The 14,917-nt window shown below is 35.1% G+C and overlaps 1 protein-coding gene and 1 long non-coding RNA gene across 2 annotated transcripts in view; one reads left to right on the top strand and one right to left on the bottom strand.

Moving 5' to 3' along the window:
• The first annotated feature begins 479 nt into the window (after positions 1-479).
• LOC133189003 (uncharacterized) lies at positions 480-1,419 on the top strand. The gene is made up of 3 exons (XR_009721377.1): positions 480-529; positions 831-904; positions 1,317-1,419. It is a non-coding gene; the product is annotated as an uncharacterized LOC133189003 (long non-coding RNA).
• Positions 1,420-7,853: 6,434 nt separating this feature from the next.
• The window catches only part of LOC133188548 (potassium voltage-gated channel subfamily H member 6-like), a 46,833-nt gene continuing 39,769 nt past the window's right edge, over positions 7,854-14,917 (bottom strand). The window contains exons 11-18 of the mRNA XM_061324018.1: positions 14,480-14,644; positions 13,889-14,082; positions 12,725-12,827; positions 11,997-12,254; positions 11,673-11,782; positions 10,921-11,117; positions 10,224-10,437; positions 7,854-9,814 (exon numbers count right to left, since the gene is read on the bottom strand). Of these exons, the coding sequence (XP_061180002.1) occupies positions 9,275-9,814; positions 10,224-10,437; positions 10,921-11,117; positions 11,673-11,782; positions 11,997-12,254; positions 12,725-12,827; positions 13,889-14,082; positions 14,480-14,644 (1,781 nt within the window). The 3' untranslated portion in view covers positions 7,854-9,274. The remainder of the gene's footprint in view (positions 9,815-10,223; positions 10,438-10,920; positions 11,118-11,672; positions 11,783-11,996; positions 12,255-12,724; positions 12,828-13,888; positions 14,083-14,479; positions 14,645-14,917) is intronic.

Genomic DNA, 14,917 nt, shown 5'->3' with positions numbered 1-14,917 from the left:
GCTTTATTCCATGTTTGTTTGCTCATTTTTTTTCGCTCCCTCAAACTACTTTCACAAAGACCTAGTATAAAAAAAAATTTCAGATTCAGAATAATCACAATATTATTTCTTCAATAAACGCCTTCGCATTAATTTAATTAAATATGTGTTTCTACAAATGCGCTATGAAATTCTCCTTTCCTTCACATAAACTTGTGTTTTCGCTTTTTTTTTAAAATCACCAATCCAAAATTGAGTTTATTGTATACATTGCATTATAACAGGGATTAAAAACCATATGTCACAACCGAGTGAAAATTGATCAATATCTTTTCTTTAAAGAAAAAAATGAATACTTAATTTGAATTAGTAATGACTAATTCTTGGTGTGTAACTCATAGGAAATAAATCACAACTGCTACATGTACATGTAACACCTGTTCATGACATTTTTACTTTACCTTATGTATTTGGTTTCCATGTAAGGTCTGTATGCTACTTCAACTGACACAAGGACAAATAAATGTGGCAGAAGGTTCATATCCGTCAGGTAGATATTAAAATCGTCCATGCTCTCTCTCTCTCTCTCTCTCTCTCTCTCTCTCTCTCTCTCTCTCTCTCTCTCTGCGTGTGTGAGAGGTGTATATGTGTGTGTGTTTGTTTTAGTAAATTAAATAAAATTTGGATCAAACATTTAAGATTGAACTTTGATTTTTTTTTTCATTAAGCTCATTTAATGAGGAAAAAATGACTAATTTAAAATCCTTGATATTACTTCTTCTTTATTCAGGAATGTCTTAAGTTTTTCATAGTTAAGTCTTTTTGAGTTTTGTTTATTTTTATGTTTGTAGAAAAAAATGCTCCGTTAATAGAGTACCTTACATTACCATTCGCAAGGCGCTCCTTTTCGCAAATGCAGACGGAAGTAAGGAATTCACAGTAAATTTTTATCCTTCAATCATTTTTATATTGTCATATATATATATATATATATATATATATATATATATATATATATATATATATATATATATATATATATATATATATATATATAAGTTCCTGATGATATATAAAAGAAAATAGTCAAGGATATCGATCAAATTCTTGCCCATTGCCATGAACATATTAGTCTGAATTTTTTATCGCAAATGAGTACTGTTGCTCTATAATAATATTAAATTCCCTTGTTCCAGATATGGGCCACAAATTTATTTTCAAATACTCTTACTAGCATTTGATTCAATGGGACAAAAATGTTCTATTTTGAGGTAAATCGCATCCCTTCACGTATATGCTAGGCTGAGAATAAACTGAAAGCATTTTTTCACTGTCAGAAAACCTTTATGGAAGCCTGATGTTGTCCAAAGAAGGAAGACAGGATGGATACCTATTTTGGAGTGTATAAGGAGACAAAACCCATGTCGATTGCTTGGCTTACTAGATGCCAAAAAACGAAAAGACACAAGTTACGTGTGACTTTGTCTTTGCTATTCCTGATTTTTTAAAATAAATTTATGACTACAATGCCAATGAAAGTGTATATGCTGTAACTATTCAATCCAATTTCACTTAATACTTGAAAGATAACGAACGGTGATCGATCTAAAAAAAAAATCTACAAACAATACAAATCTGTGAACAGGGCATAAAACTTCCAAAGGTTGGATCAGGTGCCTAGAACCAGCAATTATATATCTGGCGACACTCATATAGACAATCTTATAAATTTACCTTTTTAAGAATTCTAAACATACAAAATACTATGCTGTACAACATATAAGTAAAGAATATGAAGAACAAAAGAGATATTTCCCTTTTCAATCAGGCTAAAAACTCAATATCTTCTGCATCTTTGGAAATATTGCATATCATAATCAATTGATTATTTCTAACACTGCTAATAGAGTTCAGTTTCTGGAATCCTGGGATATATTTCGCTCTCTTGAGCATAGAACTTACTAGGTCTACATGTATTTGCCGTGATAGCTACATGTAGCTTTCTTCCAAAACGTCACAAAGTTAGCTCATTTCCTCTTTAAAACTTACATATATTTAACAGTGGTTCTATTAGAAAACCAGGCAAATTTTAAAAATATCAATTTCTACAATATTCATGATTATCATAACTTGTCTCAAATTTGAAAGTGGGGTTGTCATAAAAGAATAAAATTGACATTAGAGATGTTTTACTTTTTCTGTATAACGAGGCAAGAGAATCTGTATGCATAGGTATAAAGCAGTGCAAAGTCCAAATGAAATATGAAGATAACGAACAGTATTCAATCTCGAAAGTCCAATGAAACGATACAAATTTAGAGCAGAGCAAACACGGACCTCAGAATTTAGAGGTGGGATCAGGTGCCATGGAGGAGTGAGCATCTCCTGCAGACCGGTCACCCACCGTGTGTTCCTTGTCATGATAGGGAAAAGGGAGCAATTATAATTTTTCCATACCTTGAAAACAAACTCTCTCTCTCTCTCTCTCTCTCTCTCTCTCTCTCTCTCTCTCTCTCTCATCTATCAATCTATCATATTCATCTATTGTTAACATATATGAAACAATGGTTGACTCATTCATTTGATAGTAAGAAAAATAAATCTTGGCCACATTACTCACTCTACTGAATTTTTTACCTCGGTCACATAACTTTTTCTCAAAAAAAAATCTTATTAACAAAAGTTATGCAGTCAGATTACTTCTAAATCTGTAATTTGCTTTCATGAAAAGACAAGACGTGTCAACGTGAATGTTTTAATTACCCTGTAAATGCTATTTATCTGGGGAATCATTGTGGATTCATTATGAAGAAAGGTTGTGCAGCTCGGAGGAATATTAAATAGACAACCAAAGGGGCATTTAGCTAACATGGTAGTGTACGTTTTTTGTGTGTGTTTGTTTGTTTTTTCATTAAAGCTTATCTCTATTATTTTCATCTATTTTACGTTAACTCAGATTTATTGAGAGAAAGTATATCAATATCATACAAGTTATGTAAATACATATATTTGGGTAGGAAAGAGAAAGAGTTGGGTTGAGGGACTTTCTACCTGTCTTCTACTCGATCTCGATGGTAGATCAATTCATCAGTTTTTTGAAAATTTAATGAAATAATACTGTTTTTTACTTAAATCTAAGTAGAAAATTTTTGTTTCATACATATTTTTTCAAAGTGCATTAAGTGTCTCCATAGTAAAAAAAAATATTGATGTACACTCTTAATGCATTTTGAAAAAAAAGTACGTTGATTTTATCCAAAATTTAACGCACTTTGAAAATTTTGTTCAAAGTGTGTTGATTTTGTCCCAATTTTAACATCCTTTGAAAAAACAAAAGGCCCGAGGTTCTTAACGATCACCTGAGTATAATGCAACAATTTAGAGGATCCATAGAGTATAAAATAAACTGATAGATGAAGCTTTGTTGCCCAAAAGCAAAAGAAACAGGATGATCAGAATCAATAAAATAATTAGTCTAGTATTCAGTAACAACTCATACATTAAATTCTAATTTATCCCCCATTTAGCACTATCACCAAACAGACTATTAACAAACTATTAGTTCCTCTGTACTACTTTTAACCCCACATTGTGACCTCTCATATTGGCCTCTCTCGGTCTTTGAAGAACATTTAATAAGTTATTTTTGTCTCATTTTTATTTATTTATTATTTACAAGTCTACCTGATCATTAAAACTATGAAAGTACTTTTTGTATTACTCAATAAAATTTTTTGCATAATTCTCTTATTCTATTAACTTTCAAATACATTATTTACAGTGATTAATTATCAAAAGCTGATGGCAAAGGGAAATAACTTCTCTCAGTTGAATACAAATTAATAGAGCCCTGACTAGGACCAGAACACTTGACCAAATGGTCCTGATGTTCAAAAATCTGGCAAAAATATCTTTGCTTATTAAAACTTTAATTCTGTTTGCCTTCGATATGCCAAGGAGCAGAGAAGATTTTCAAAGAAATAATGCATTTTCACTACAGATTCAACACACCCCTACCCTACACTAAACCCCATGTCCCAGGGTCATGAAATTCATAAATTTGGTAAAGGTACCCTCATCATCATAACTATGCACTTAGTTGAAGATTTTCAAAGAATTAACACATTTTCAATTTATTAATAAATATACCTCCCCCCCCCCCCCCCCCGAGAAACACCAAAACCTGGAGACCACAAGTTTTAGAAATTGTGGAAGAAGCACAATTGTTCATCATAACTATGCACTTTGTTTTTCTGCTCAACACTAAGGAGCAGATAGCATTATTTAACAGAATTAATGCATTTTCACTATACATGTATTATCAATAGAATCCCACCCTTACACTAGAACATCTGACTTAGAGGCCATGATTCATGAAGAAGCACTTGTGTTCATCATAACAACACAGTTTACTTTATAACCAGGAGCAGAGAAGAAGATTTTCAAAGAATTAATGCATTTTCACAATATAATCAATAGAGCCCCGCCCTAACACCAGAACCCCAGACCCAGAGGCCATGAATTTCACATTTTTGGAAAAAAGCATCATTGTGCATCATTATCATGCACTTAGTTTGTTTATATAATATCTAGGAGCAGAGAAGAAGATTTTCAAAGAATTAATGCTTTTTCCCTGTATAATCAATATAGCCCCGCCCTAACACCAGAACCCCCGACCCTGAGGCCACGAATTTAACATTTTTGGAAAAAGCATCCTTGTGCACCAACACCATGCACTTAGTTTGTTTAAATAATACCCAGGAGCATAGAAGAAGATTTTCAATTTTCACTATATAATCAATAGAGCCCCATCCTAACACCAGACCCCTGACCCAGGGGCCATGAATTTCACAATTTTGGAAAAGGTATCATTGCTTGTCATAACCATGCACTTAGTTTGTTTAAATAATACCCAGGAGCAGAGAAGAAGATTTTCAAAGAATTAATGCTTTTTCACTATATAATCAATAAAGCCCCGCTCTAACACCAGAACCCCCGACCCAGAGGTCATGAATTTCACATTTTTGGAAAAAGCATCCTTGTGCACCATTACCATGCACTTAGTTAGTTTAAATAATACCCAGGAGCAGAGAAGCTAGAAGATTTTCAATTTTCACTATATAATCAATAGAGCCCCACCCTAACACCAGACCCCTGACTCAGGGGCCATGAATTTCACAATTTTGGAAAAGGCATCATTGCTTGTCATAACCATGCACTTAGTTTGTTTAAATAATACCCAGGAGAAGAGGAGAAGATTTTCAAAGAAATAATGCATTTTCACTATATAATCAATAGAGCCCCGCCCTAACACCAGAACCCCAGACCCAGGGGCCATGAAATTCACAATTTTGGATAAGGCATCAATGCTTATCATAAACATACACTTAGTTTGTTTATATAATATCCAGGAGCAGAAAAGAAAACTTTCAAAGAATTAATGCTTTTTCACTATATAATCAATAGAGCCCCGCCCTAACACCAGAACCCCCGACCCAGAGGCCACGAATTTAACATTTTTGGAAAATGCATCCTTGTGCACCAACACCATGCACTTAGTTTGTTTAAATAATACCCAGGAGCATAGAAGAAGATTTTCAATTTTCACTATATAATCAATAGAACCCCATCCTAACACCAGACCCCTGACCTAGGGGCCATGTGTTTCACAATTTTGGAAAAGGTATCATTGCTTGTCATAACCATGCACTTTGTTTAAATGATACCCAGGAGAAGAGGAGAGGATTTTCAAAGAAATACTTAGTAATGCATTTTCACTATATGATCTATATAGCCCCGCCCTAGCACCAGAACCCCTGACCATGGGGCCATGAATTTCACAATTTAGGAAGAGGGCCCAACGCTTATTACAATCATCATGCCAACAGTTTGACTGCTTGATGTGCAGGAGTAAAGAAGATTTTTTAAAGATTGCATCAATTTTGGTGGTTTTAGCCCCACCCCTGGGACCCCAGGGGGACAGGGACCATGAAATTCAAAATTTTTGTTCCTCTTCACCCAAAGATGCTATATGCCAAAATTGGTTGAAATTGGTTGAGCGGTTCTAGAGAAGAAGTTGAATATGTTCAAAAGTTAACGCACGACGACAGACAAAAACGGATAGCAATAGGTCATCTGAGTGACTCAGGTGACCTAAAAAAATCAAAAGGCGTTTTTTATTCAAAGTGCGTTGCCACAAACCATCAACTTTCCATCATTTTCCATAAAAAAAAAAATGCATTCCGAGGCATAGACATTTAAAGATAGAAACAAAAGAGGAAGAAATTATTCCGAATTCATATTTTTTTAATCTATGTTTTTTTTTTTTTTTTTTTTTTTTTTGGTATATAATGCATTGAAAGAAATATACGATATTGAAAACAAAATGGCCTCTATGCAAATTAGCAAAACGTACACTATTTCTCTATGCAAAATTAACGTCTCCATCAGCTTGAAAGGACTGGAAAAAGAGATGAAAGTCCTTGTGTTGAAATGTAAGCACAGCGAGTGTCTCACATCATAAATGTGCGTGCGTCAAGTGCCATTAAAATGTGTCGGCGTGTTACAATATGGTCAATCATTTTATCATTTTATTAATTTACTTTTTTAAGTGTTGAAAATGATGTTTCGTACATGTACATCTATCACATTTGAAGTTAAATTTTAAAATACGTCCAGCCGTGAGTAAGAGCAAAGTTCGATATCATCGTGGCGTGTTGCATTGGTTTTGACTGAAGTGGATAACAATTTTTAAAAAAAAAAATCATAGGTCTTATTTAAAGCTGAACACGACTCGTAAAAAGGCATACGCCATATTAGTTTCTTATCTTCGATATCAACACCACTGGAGTATATTCTTCGCATTTGTTACACCTGACTACTTTCTTGTCACGGGTACCTGAATGGACACGTGTTCGTGTTGGTTATCTTACATTACCTTTAAATTGTTTACATTTTATTGCAGTTTACATATATTTATGTTTGTTTGTACTGCACCGACTTGTGCAACTGATGTTTCTTTGGAAACTTTTTCTTTTGTCGTAGAAGCAGTTGCTTTTGTCGCTACCGAGAGTTTTACAATAGCTATGTAGAATACGTCCATCCACATTGCTGAAAACTGATTACACTGAACCAAGACCAAGTGAATGGCTTTTATAGGGGCTGTACAGCTAATGGAAAAAGCAGAGTAATATGGCGGACAAACATAGATTTCTGCCTTTTACCAATCGTGTTCAGCTTTACATGTGTAACATCTATAGGCTAGTATTTTTATATTAGTCATATATATGCTGTAACAAGAGATATACATGTATTTACTGGAATGTATTTACATCACTTTAAGTACATGTAAGTGTCCAAGTAATTTATTCTTTTATCAGCACAAGACAACGCACTGCTCTTTGCCTTTACATGTACATGTTGGATATTAAAATCAACTTTCAAAGGGGACAGGCGTACATCAACCATGGATTTGCAGATGAAAGTTCTGCCAGGGACAAAAGAATCTGGGTTAATTGGCATCATTGGTGACAGAGCTCTGACATTTAAGGGAGAAATATGGCAGTCAGGCAGGCTTGACTGCCGGTGGCCAGACAGCTCAGCTTGAAGATCTGTCTAAAGCTTAGGTGACCCAGGTTTGAATACTGGTCTGGTCCACTGTATTCCCCCTTCCTGTTACATCATAAAAGCCTCCAAAATTAAGAATAGTTTCATACAGTTAAACTGATTTAAGCTACTGTTACAATAAATCACATCTAAATTTCATCCAATTCCTTTGAAATAACAGTGTTGACAGTCAGTGCCAAGATAAATATGTAGAGTGGCCGGGCATTATCATAACTGATGATGAATATAAAATATAGAACACAACAAGATTGCAGTATAACACTTTTTTTAATAATAAGTTCTAAATGATCACTATAGATATATATATATAATTAACATGATATTAAGTACATCATATACAATTTTTTCTTGGGGAATGACTTGGGGTCCGGATTTCTGAGAGGAACATCAAAATTGTCACCAATTCTCTCCAGACTTATGTGCACTACTTTGAAATTATAATAATGGTTTTGTAAAAAAAGAAATCAAATTAAAATGTTACTGAACAACTACATGTAGAATGATTGCAGTTATGTCATCACAGCCTAAATATGAGTTTATTTCAACAATATATTGACACACACTAAAGTAAATCAACCACTTTTCATTCAGTACATGTACTTGATACATGTACTCCCATAAGCATACAGAACTTTACACTTTCAGCTTAAACATTTCTATATGTGGTATTTTTTTGGCAATTTATATTAAATCAGCAAAATAACTGTGTTTACCCTTCCACCTACTGGTGTATGATCGAGAAACCTATGAATTACAATGCTCACCTGAGTTACACTGCTATTTCAGTAATACTTACACATTTCTTAATCACCCCTAACATTTACAGATTGTGAACTGGCATCACTTTGACAAATTCTGTGATTTTTCTGTACAAAGCATTTTAATTTTTGTGGCCCTATGAACTTATCTGCAATACATTTAAGATACAAGCATAACCTTACAGTTCTGTAGCTTTAATTTTTTAGATTTTTTTTCATAAACCATAAGCCAAATTATGAACCCCTATTGTGACCCCACCCTTATAACTCCTGTGGTAACACAAAGATACCTGATTTTTTTTAATCAAAGATGTGATGTAAAGTAGTAAGAATACATTATTTTGTGCATTTCTGTGTAAAATTGGGAGAAAAAAATTAAAAGTTAAAGCCATTATATAAATACATACATACAATGTATCCTGCACTTTGTTCAGACAATTGAGACTTACTTAAGTCTCTATCTCAAGTGAAATTAAAACTGATGACACTGTGCATTTCTACTTTTGTTCTACTCAAAGGCATCCTCAAGCTCAATGGAATTTCTCAATGTTTAATTATAAACACAGAATTTCAGTGTGATACAACTACCAATCTAGGTAATGTATATAGATTCTATCATGGCTGTGACTGTTCATTCCTGTGTTTTGAACTGTATGTTAATTGAAATCTATTGAACTTCTACACACAAGTTTTATTCTCACTCACATAGTTATCACAAGATTTGCATCCTCCCAATAACATCTCAATCACAGTCTAAATGGTCAACAGTTTATGAAATCAAATTTTCCATCATGCAGATTCACCAATGTTCATCCATTTACACTGAATCTTTCTCACATACTTTACAAAAAAAAAAAAAAGACTAAGTACTTGGTATTCTTTTGGCCACTAAATGTTGAAGGAATTAATGTTTATACAAAAGTTTGCTTGGGGTCTATATCAAGGGGAATCCCCAGCCTCCTTCTGGTTTGAGGTGAGAAGTCAGAATACAGGTAATCGCCACCAGACGTGTTCGGCCTTCTGCCGATGGACTCCCCCTCTTGAGTGTCACTTCCCAGATTCTTTCCTGGGACTAAATGTTGTTCCTCTGACTCTTTAACACTTGACACTGCTACGTCATCCTCACAACTATCACTAAGAACAATACTGAGTCTGTCACGTTCAGCTCTCTCCTGGGCCAGGGAAGATAACTCTTCCTCCACTACAGGGGCAGATAACTCTGGTCCTAAAAGAGAAACCTCCTCCTCCACTAATGGTGCTCTCCCCTCGCTAGGAGGGTAGACCTTTTGGTATTTTTCAGCTGTGGGAAGATTCTGTTTGCGTCCTCTTTTCTGATTGGAGGTGACTCCTTCTGGGGGTTCCACTGATGTTGTTATGGAAGCCTCGTGACCTGACCCTGGGGACACTTCCTCCAAGCGTCGTTCCCATGGTGATTCCTCCTCTGTTTCTGTCTATATTGACCAAAATTAAAATAGCAATGTAAAATAAAATATTGTGATCAATTAAGACCTATCTTAAAATAGTATTTTAGTCTAATAAAATTAAAGTTATTTAAAATGCTGCTTATTTGAATTCAGGTAAAGTAGTACTGGAATGATTTTTAAATAAATAAGTTTTCTTATAGTAATTTTCTCTTTTAATAAAAATAAAAATCAATGAAATGCAGGTCTATGAAATAACTATACTCCTACAATATGGAAATGAAGGGAAAAAAAAAGACCACTCTCTCATCATGGGAACATGGCACTGTGAACAAAGTTTACAAAAACTTTCTTTTTAACCAAGTTTAATGAAATTTTAATGTAAGCATGGTTAAAAAATACTATATTCCAACAATATATAAAAGTCTGAAAAGCCTACCACTCTTTCTTGTCTTTGGAACATGGCACCGTGCGTAAATTTTTCCTCGGACTCTGACGGACTGTTAACGTGACTGTAGTTTGGGGGTGGGTTGTCAGACAGCGGGGTGGTGGTCCCATCACCATGGTAACCATGATCCCCATTGTGGGACTGTAGAATTTGAAGAATCATGGAGATGTCCGAGTTCATTTTGTTCTCCAACCTCGTCAGCTGTCTGTTAAATTAAGCAAAATTGAAGTCACTTAAATTGATGTTGTCGACACAGTAGAGTATATTAAAATGAATACCAGAGATAAAAGAATTAGATAGAGGTCAGTTTCATTCAGTACACACAGAAGATTAATATTCAAACATTCTGTTTCTCTCTGAACTCCCCCTTTTAAGCTCACCTGAGCTGAAGGCTCAAGTAAGCTTTTCTGATTAAAAAAAAAAGGGGGGGGGGAGCTAGACCACTTAATATATATTTAAAGTTTTTTTATATACTTTTTAATATTGAACTGATTTCTGGGGGGTTTTTTCTCTTCCAAATAATGTTCAGGTGAGCAATGTGGCCCATGGGCCTCTTGCTTACTTTGTTTTCTTTCAATTTTCCTTAAAATAAATGTTAATTGATCATTTCCTGTCTCACCTAGATGTTTTGTCCCCTTTTCAGCAAACTGTCCCCGCTCCCCCCCCCCCCACCCCACCCGAGTCTTACCTAGCAAGATCCTCCATTCTTCTCTCCATTTCCTGGGAGTGCTGGGATTGCTGGTAGTGACTGAAAGACGGTTGTGGAATGAGTGTCCCATTATCCCCCGACTGATGGAGGTCATCAGACACGGGGGAGGGACTCGATACGGGAATTGTCATGGATGACGTAGACTTTGGCACACTGGAACTCGATAGTCTTTTTGGCTGAAAAAAATTAGATTTGTTTTATTTCATTGTATAAATGTGGCTATTAGCAAGTATTTTTTCTACATAATATGAAGAATAATATTCTTTCCAGGGAAAATGTTCTTAAAATAATATTTCTCTCTAAAATTGCTGTTGAAAAAAAAAATTTTATTTTTGTTCTGCAACTAGATAGGTTACCTTTCCACAAACAGATACTCACCTGAGTTTTATGTTCCTTAACTAGAGGGGTCATATCAAGGTCATCTTTCCACAATCAGTTACTCATCTTAGTTTTATGTTTCCACAATCAGTTACTCACCTGAGTCTTGTGTGCCTCCACTAGAGAGATCATGTCAGGGTCATCTTTCCACAATCAGTTACTCACATGAGCTTTATGCTCCTCCACTAGAGGGGTCATGTCAGGCTCATCTTTCCACAATCAGTTACTCACCTGAGCTTTATGTTCCTCCACTAGAGGGGTCATGTCAAGACCACCTTTCTACAATCTGTTACTTAACCTCTGCTAGAGGGGTCATGTCAGGCTGGGTCACATTTCTACAATTAGTTGCTTACCTGAGCTTTATGTTCCTCAAGTAAAGGGGTCATGTCAGGGTCACTTGACTTCCCACCATCACAGCGACCTGTCACTGCACTGACAAGGTTATTGACATTGGCAAACGCTCCTATGAAAATAATATGTAAATGGTAATGCTTGCATATTTTGTGATATAATTGAAAGTACCAGTCACATTCACTTAAGCATACAAATCCATATTTCCAAAATGAAGAAAAGTCTCTTGTGCAAACCTGTTCAGATCTTTTCATAAATGTATATGCAAACCTGTACAAAAGTTAAAAACACAAATCTTGTAAAGGTAGATTTACAGAAACACTGACCTGCGATGGAGGAGAACCCCGACGTCTGCTTCTTGTCCTCTTTTCTATTAAATTCAGAAAATGTTGCAGGTGTCACATCCATACCCGCCTTAGCTGGAGAAAACTCCAGGATCCCTGCCCCACTTTCTCGGATCTCTTCATCAGAAGAATCTTCGAATGACATGGACACTGTTGGACCATCTTCACTAAGTTTGTCACGACGAAGACGCCTTGTTCTTGATGGTTGGAATTTGTATTCATGTGAAATGTCATCCTGACCTGTTAGGAAAATTAAACTTGTTATATTTGAATACTTATACAATGTTATATTTTAAGTCACCACCTTACAAACTATTGCATGATATTTGATTTAATTTCACATAGTCTGTTTCATGGGAAGACTTAGTGACAGAATAATGGAAAATTGAATGAACATCAAACCTATCATATAAGTTTCATTGTTTCCTTATCTTCTTAAAATTTTCCACACACACCTGGATATAGCTCTCAGGGGTTCAGAGTTTGACATGATCAAAGGCAGTCCATTGGCTAAATCAGTCTTTTTTTTTTTTTTTGGTCAAACATAAATAGGACTGCTTATCATATCAAAGCTATAGATAGTGAAAGATTGACAGCTAGACAAGCATGCTTGCTGTATTTATACATCCCTGAATGTTTTATATGAACTCATCTAATCATTTACACTTATTTAGATTTTCTCATCAAATCAAAGCTGTTGTATTCTTCACCTGCACTCCCCGTATCAGAGTGGTAGGATCGTATATTTTTCCTCCTCCTCAGGGCATTCCCCCTCCCCATGTCTGTCTCTTCTCGCCACTGATCCAACTCAACCTTCCAGAAAAGATTATTTATATACAAGCAATCACATTTATATACTGACAAAATTCATAGAAGTCTTGCAACAGAATAGGAGGTCATAATAAGCCCTCAATATTTTAAAATTTGATAAGTTGAATGCAGAGGATATCTATATGTAGAAGCCAGTCAGAAGTTCTGAACATGTTCTTTGATATTTGGATCTCAGTATAAAAATCTTCAACCTTTGATAACCTTGAAGTGTTTGAGCAAGTCCTGCCATAGAAGACATACTGCACCATGGTTTAACTGTTTTGTCCAAAATTAACAATGTATATAAAAGGTTTCTGAGTGGAAATTCTGAATCCGTATATATACAGGTATATTTGTTTTTCACATTTATGGTGCCGATATTTCAAAAAAAGATTATTCATAAAAAGAGCATCACAGGTTGCACAAAATTCAAAGAGCACATTATCTAATATATCAAACTGATCTGGTGTTAAAATTAATTGCCTTTTTGACTTTAGAAATAATATAAAGCTTCTTCCTCAAGTCCCATGTGTTAACATTATACTGCAAGTATGATACATGTACTGAAACATTGTGACATACTCTTTTGTAATAAATCGTGTCCAAAAGGCTTCTTCATCCTACCACTTTACATTTCTAAAACAAGTATGAGATTAAGGTCAAAAAGTATAATTTCAATGAAAGCCATAATTTAGTTTACACCTGTACACAAGTAGTTGCCTTTTTAACCCTGGCATCACCACCTATCTTTACAACAACTATGAGACTGAAATATAATGTGGTACTCATCAAATTATGTTCTAAGTCAAGTTTACACCTTTTACTGTCTCTGACCTTGACCTTTGACTTTTTGACCCTGCAATCAATAGGCTTAGTTTCAAGGTCACAATGTCTATGTCATAAATACAAAACAGAAAGGTCAAAGAGTACTCTCTACATCTTGACCCCTAAGTGTCATGGGGGCAACACATGCAAGCATGGTTGCATGTACATACTCACAAGCCTATTTCTACATCAGCTGCAAGGGGGCAACAAATTAAAATAAAATCCAATGGTAAACTTACATCACGGAGGTCAAAGGTGACTTCTAGATTTCTGACAAAGTGTTCGGTGAACTCTGGATACATGTCCAGAATTTCTAGGAGGTCGTCACGGTGAATCTTGTGGAGGTCACAGTAGGTCAGAGCTCGGACATTACAGCTGGACTTACCCACTGTCTCATAACGACAGAGGTTCTCACCAAAAATGTCATCTTTACCTAAAACAACAGGGTTTTCATCACCGAGATAATATTCTGATCAACTCAGATTAAAAACATACTATCAAGTTGAATGCAAATGAATTACTAAAATAGTGTTTAAATTTGTATTATTTTTGGCACTTTTCATGCACTAATTTGTTGGTTTGTACACAATAGCTTATTCTTGACCACTAACAAAATATTATAATTGTTTATTGGTGTTTTACTTATAAATTCAAAAACTTCTGAAGATAATTCATGATTGAATAAAATATAATACAGGCATGAATTACATTTCCAATCAATTTTGAATTCTCTAAATATGCTCATGTCCTGCAACATCCAAGTTACAAAGCAAGTATGAAAATATAAATTAATTTAATCAACTGAAGCTGATTGTTTTTAAGAGTGTTACCTAAAATAGCAACAACAATGTCGTCCCTGAGGATCTCGATGGAGCCCCTGGACACAAAATAGAGAGCTGTCAGCACATCACCGCGGTGAACTAGGGTATCACCTGGGGGGACATGTGTCGTCTTAAACTTCATAGACAAGGCTCTCAAGCAGCCAGGGCTGGCCCCTGTAAAATACATGTAACAGACAAAACTTCATAGACAAGGCTCTCAGGCAGCCGGGACTAGCCACTGTAAAATGACAGACAGAACTTCATAGACAAGGCTCTCAGGCGGCCTGGATTGGCCCCTGTAAAATAACCACAAATTAGGAAAACTTTTCCACATGAATTTAGAGGGTGTTCATACGAGATGTTACACTATGTTGTTGGCACATTGAAATGAAAGCTTCTATTAACACGTCTGTTCCAATGACAGTAAGGCTTTGCTAATTAAATATT

The sequence above is a fragment of the Saccostrea echinata genome, unplaced genomic scaffold (genome assembly GCF_033153115.1).
Source record: "Saccostrea echinata isolate AGI-Se365-2 ecotype Australia unplaced genomic scaffold, CSIRO_AGI_Sech_v1 ptg000016l, whole genome shotgun sequence".
NCBI lineage: Eukaryota > Metazoa > Mollusca > Bivalvia > Ostreida > Ostreidae > Saccostrea > Saccostrea echinata.
The sequence above is the reverse complement of the archived record's forward strand: the minus strand, read 5'-3'. Positions and strand labels throughout refer to the sequence as shown.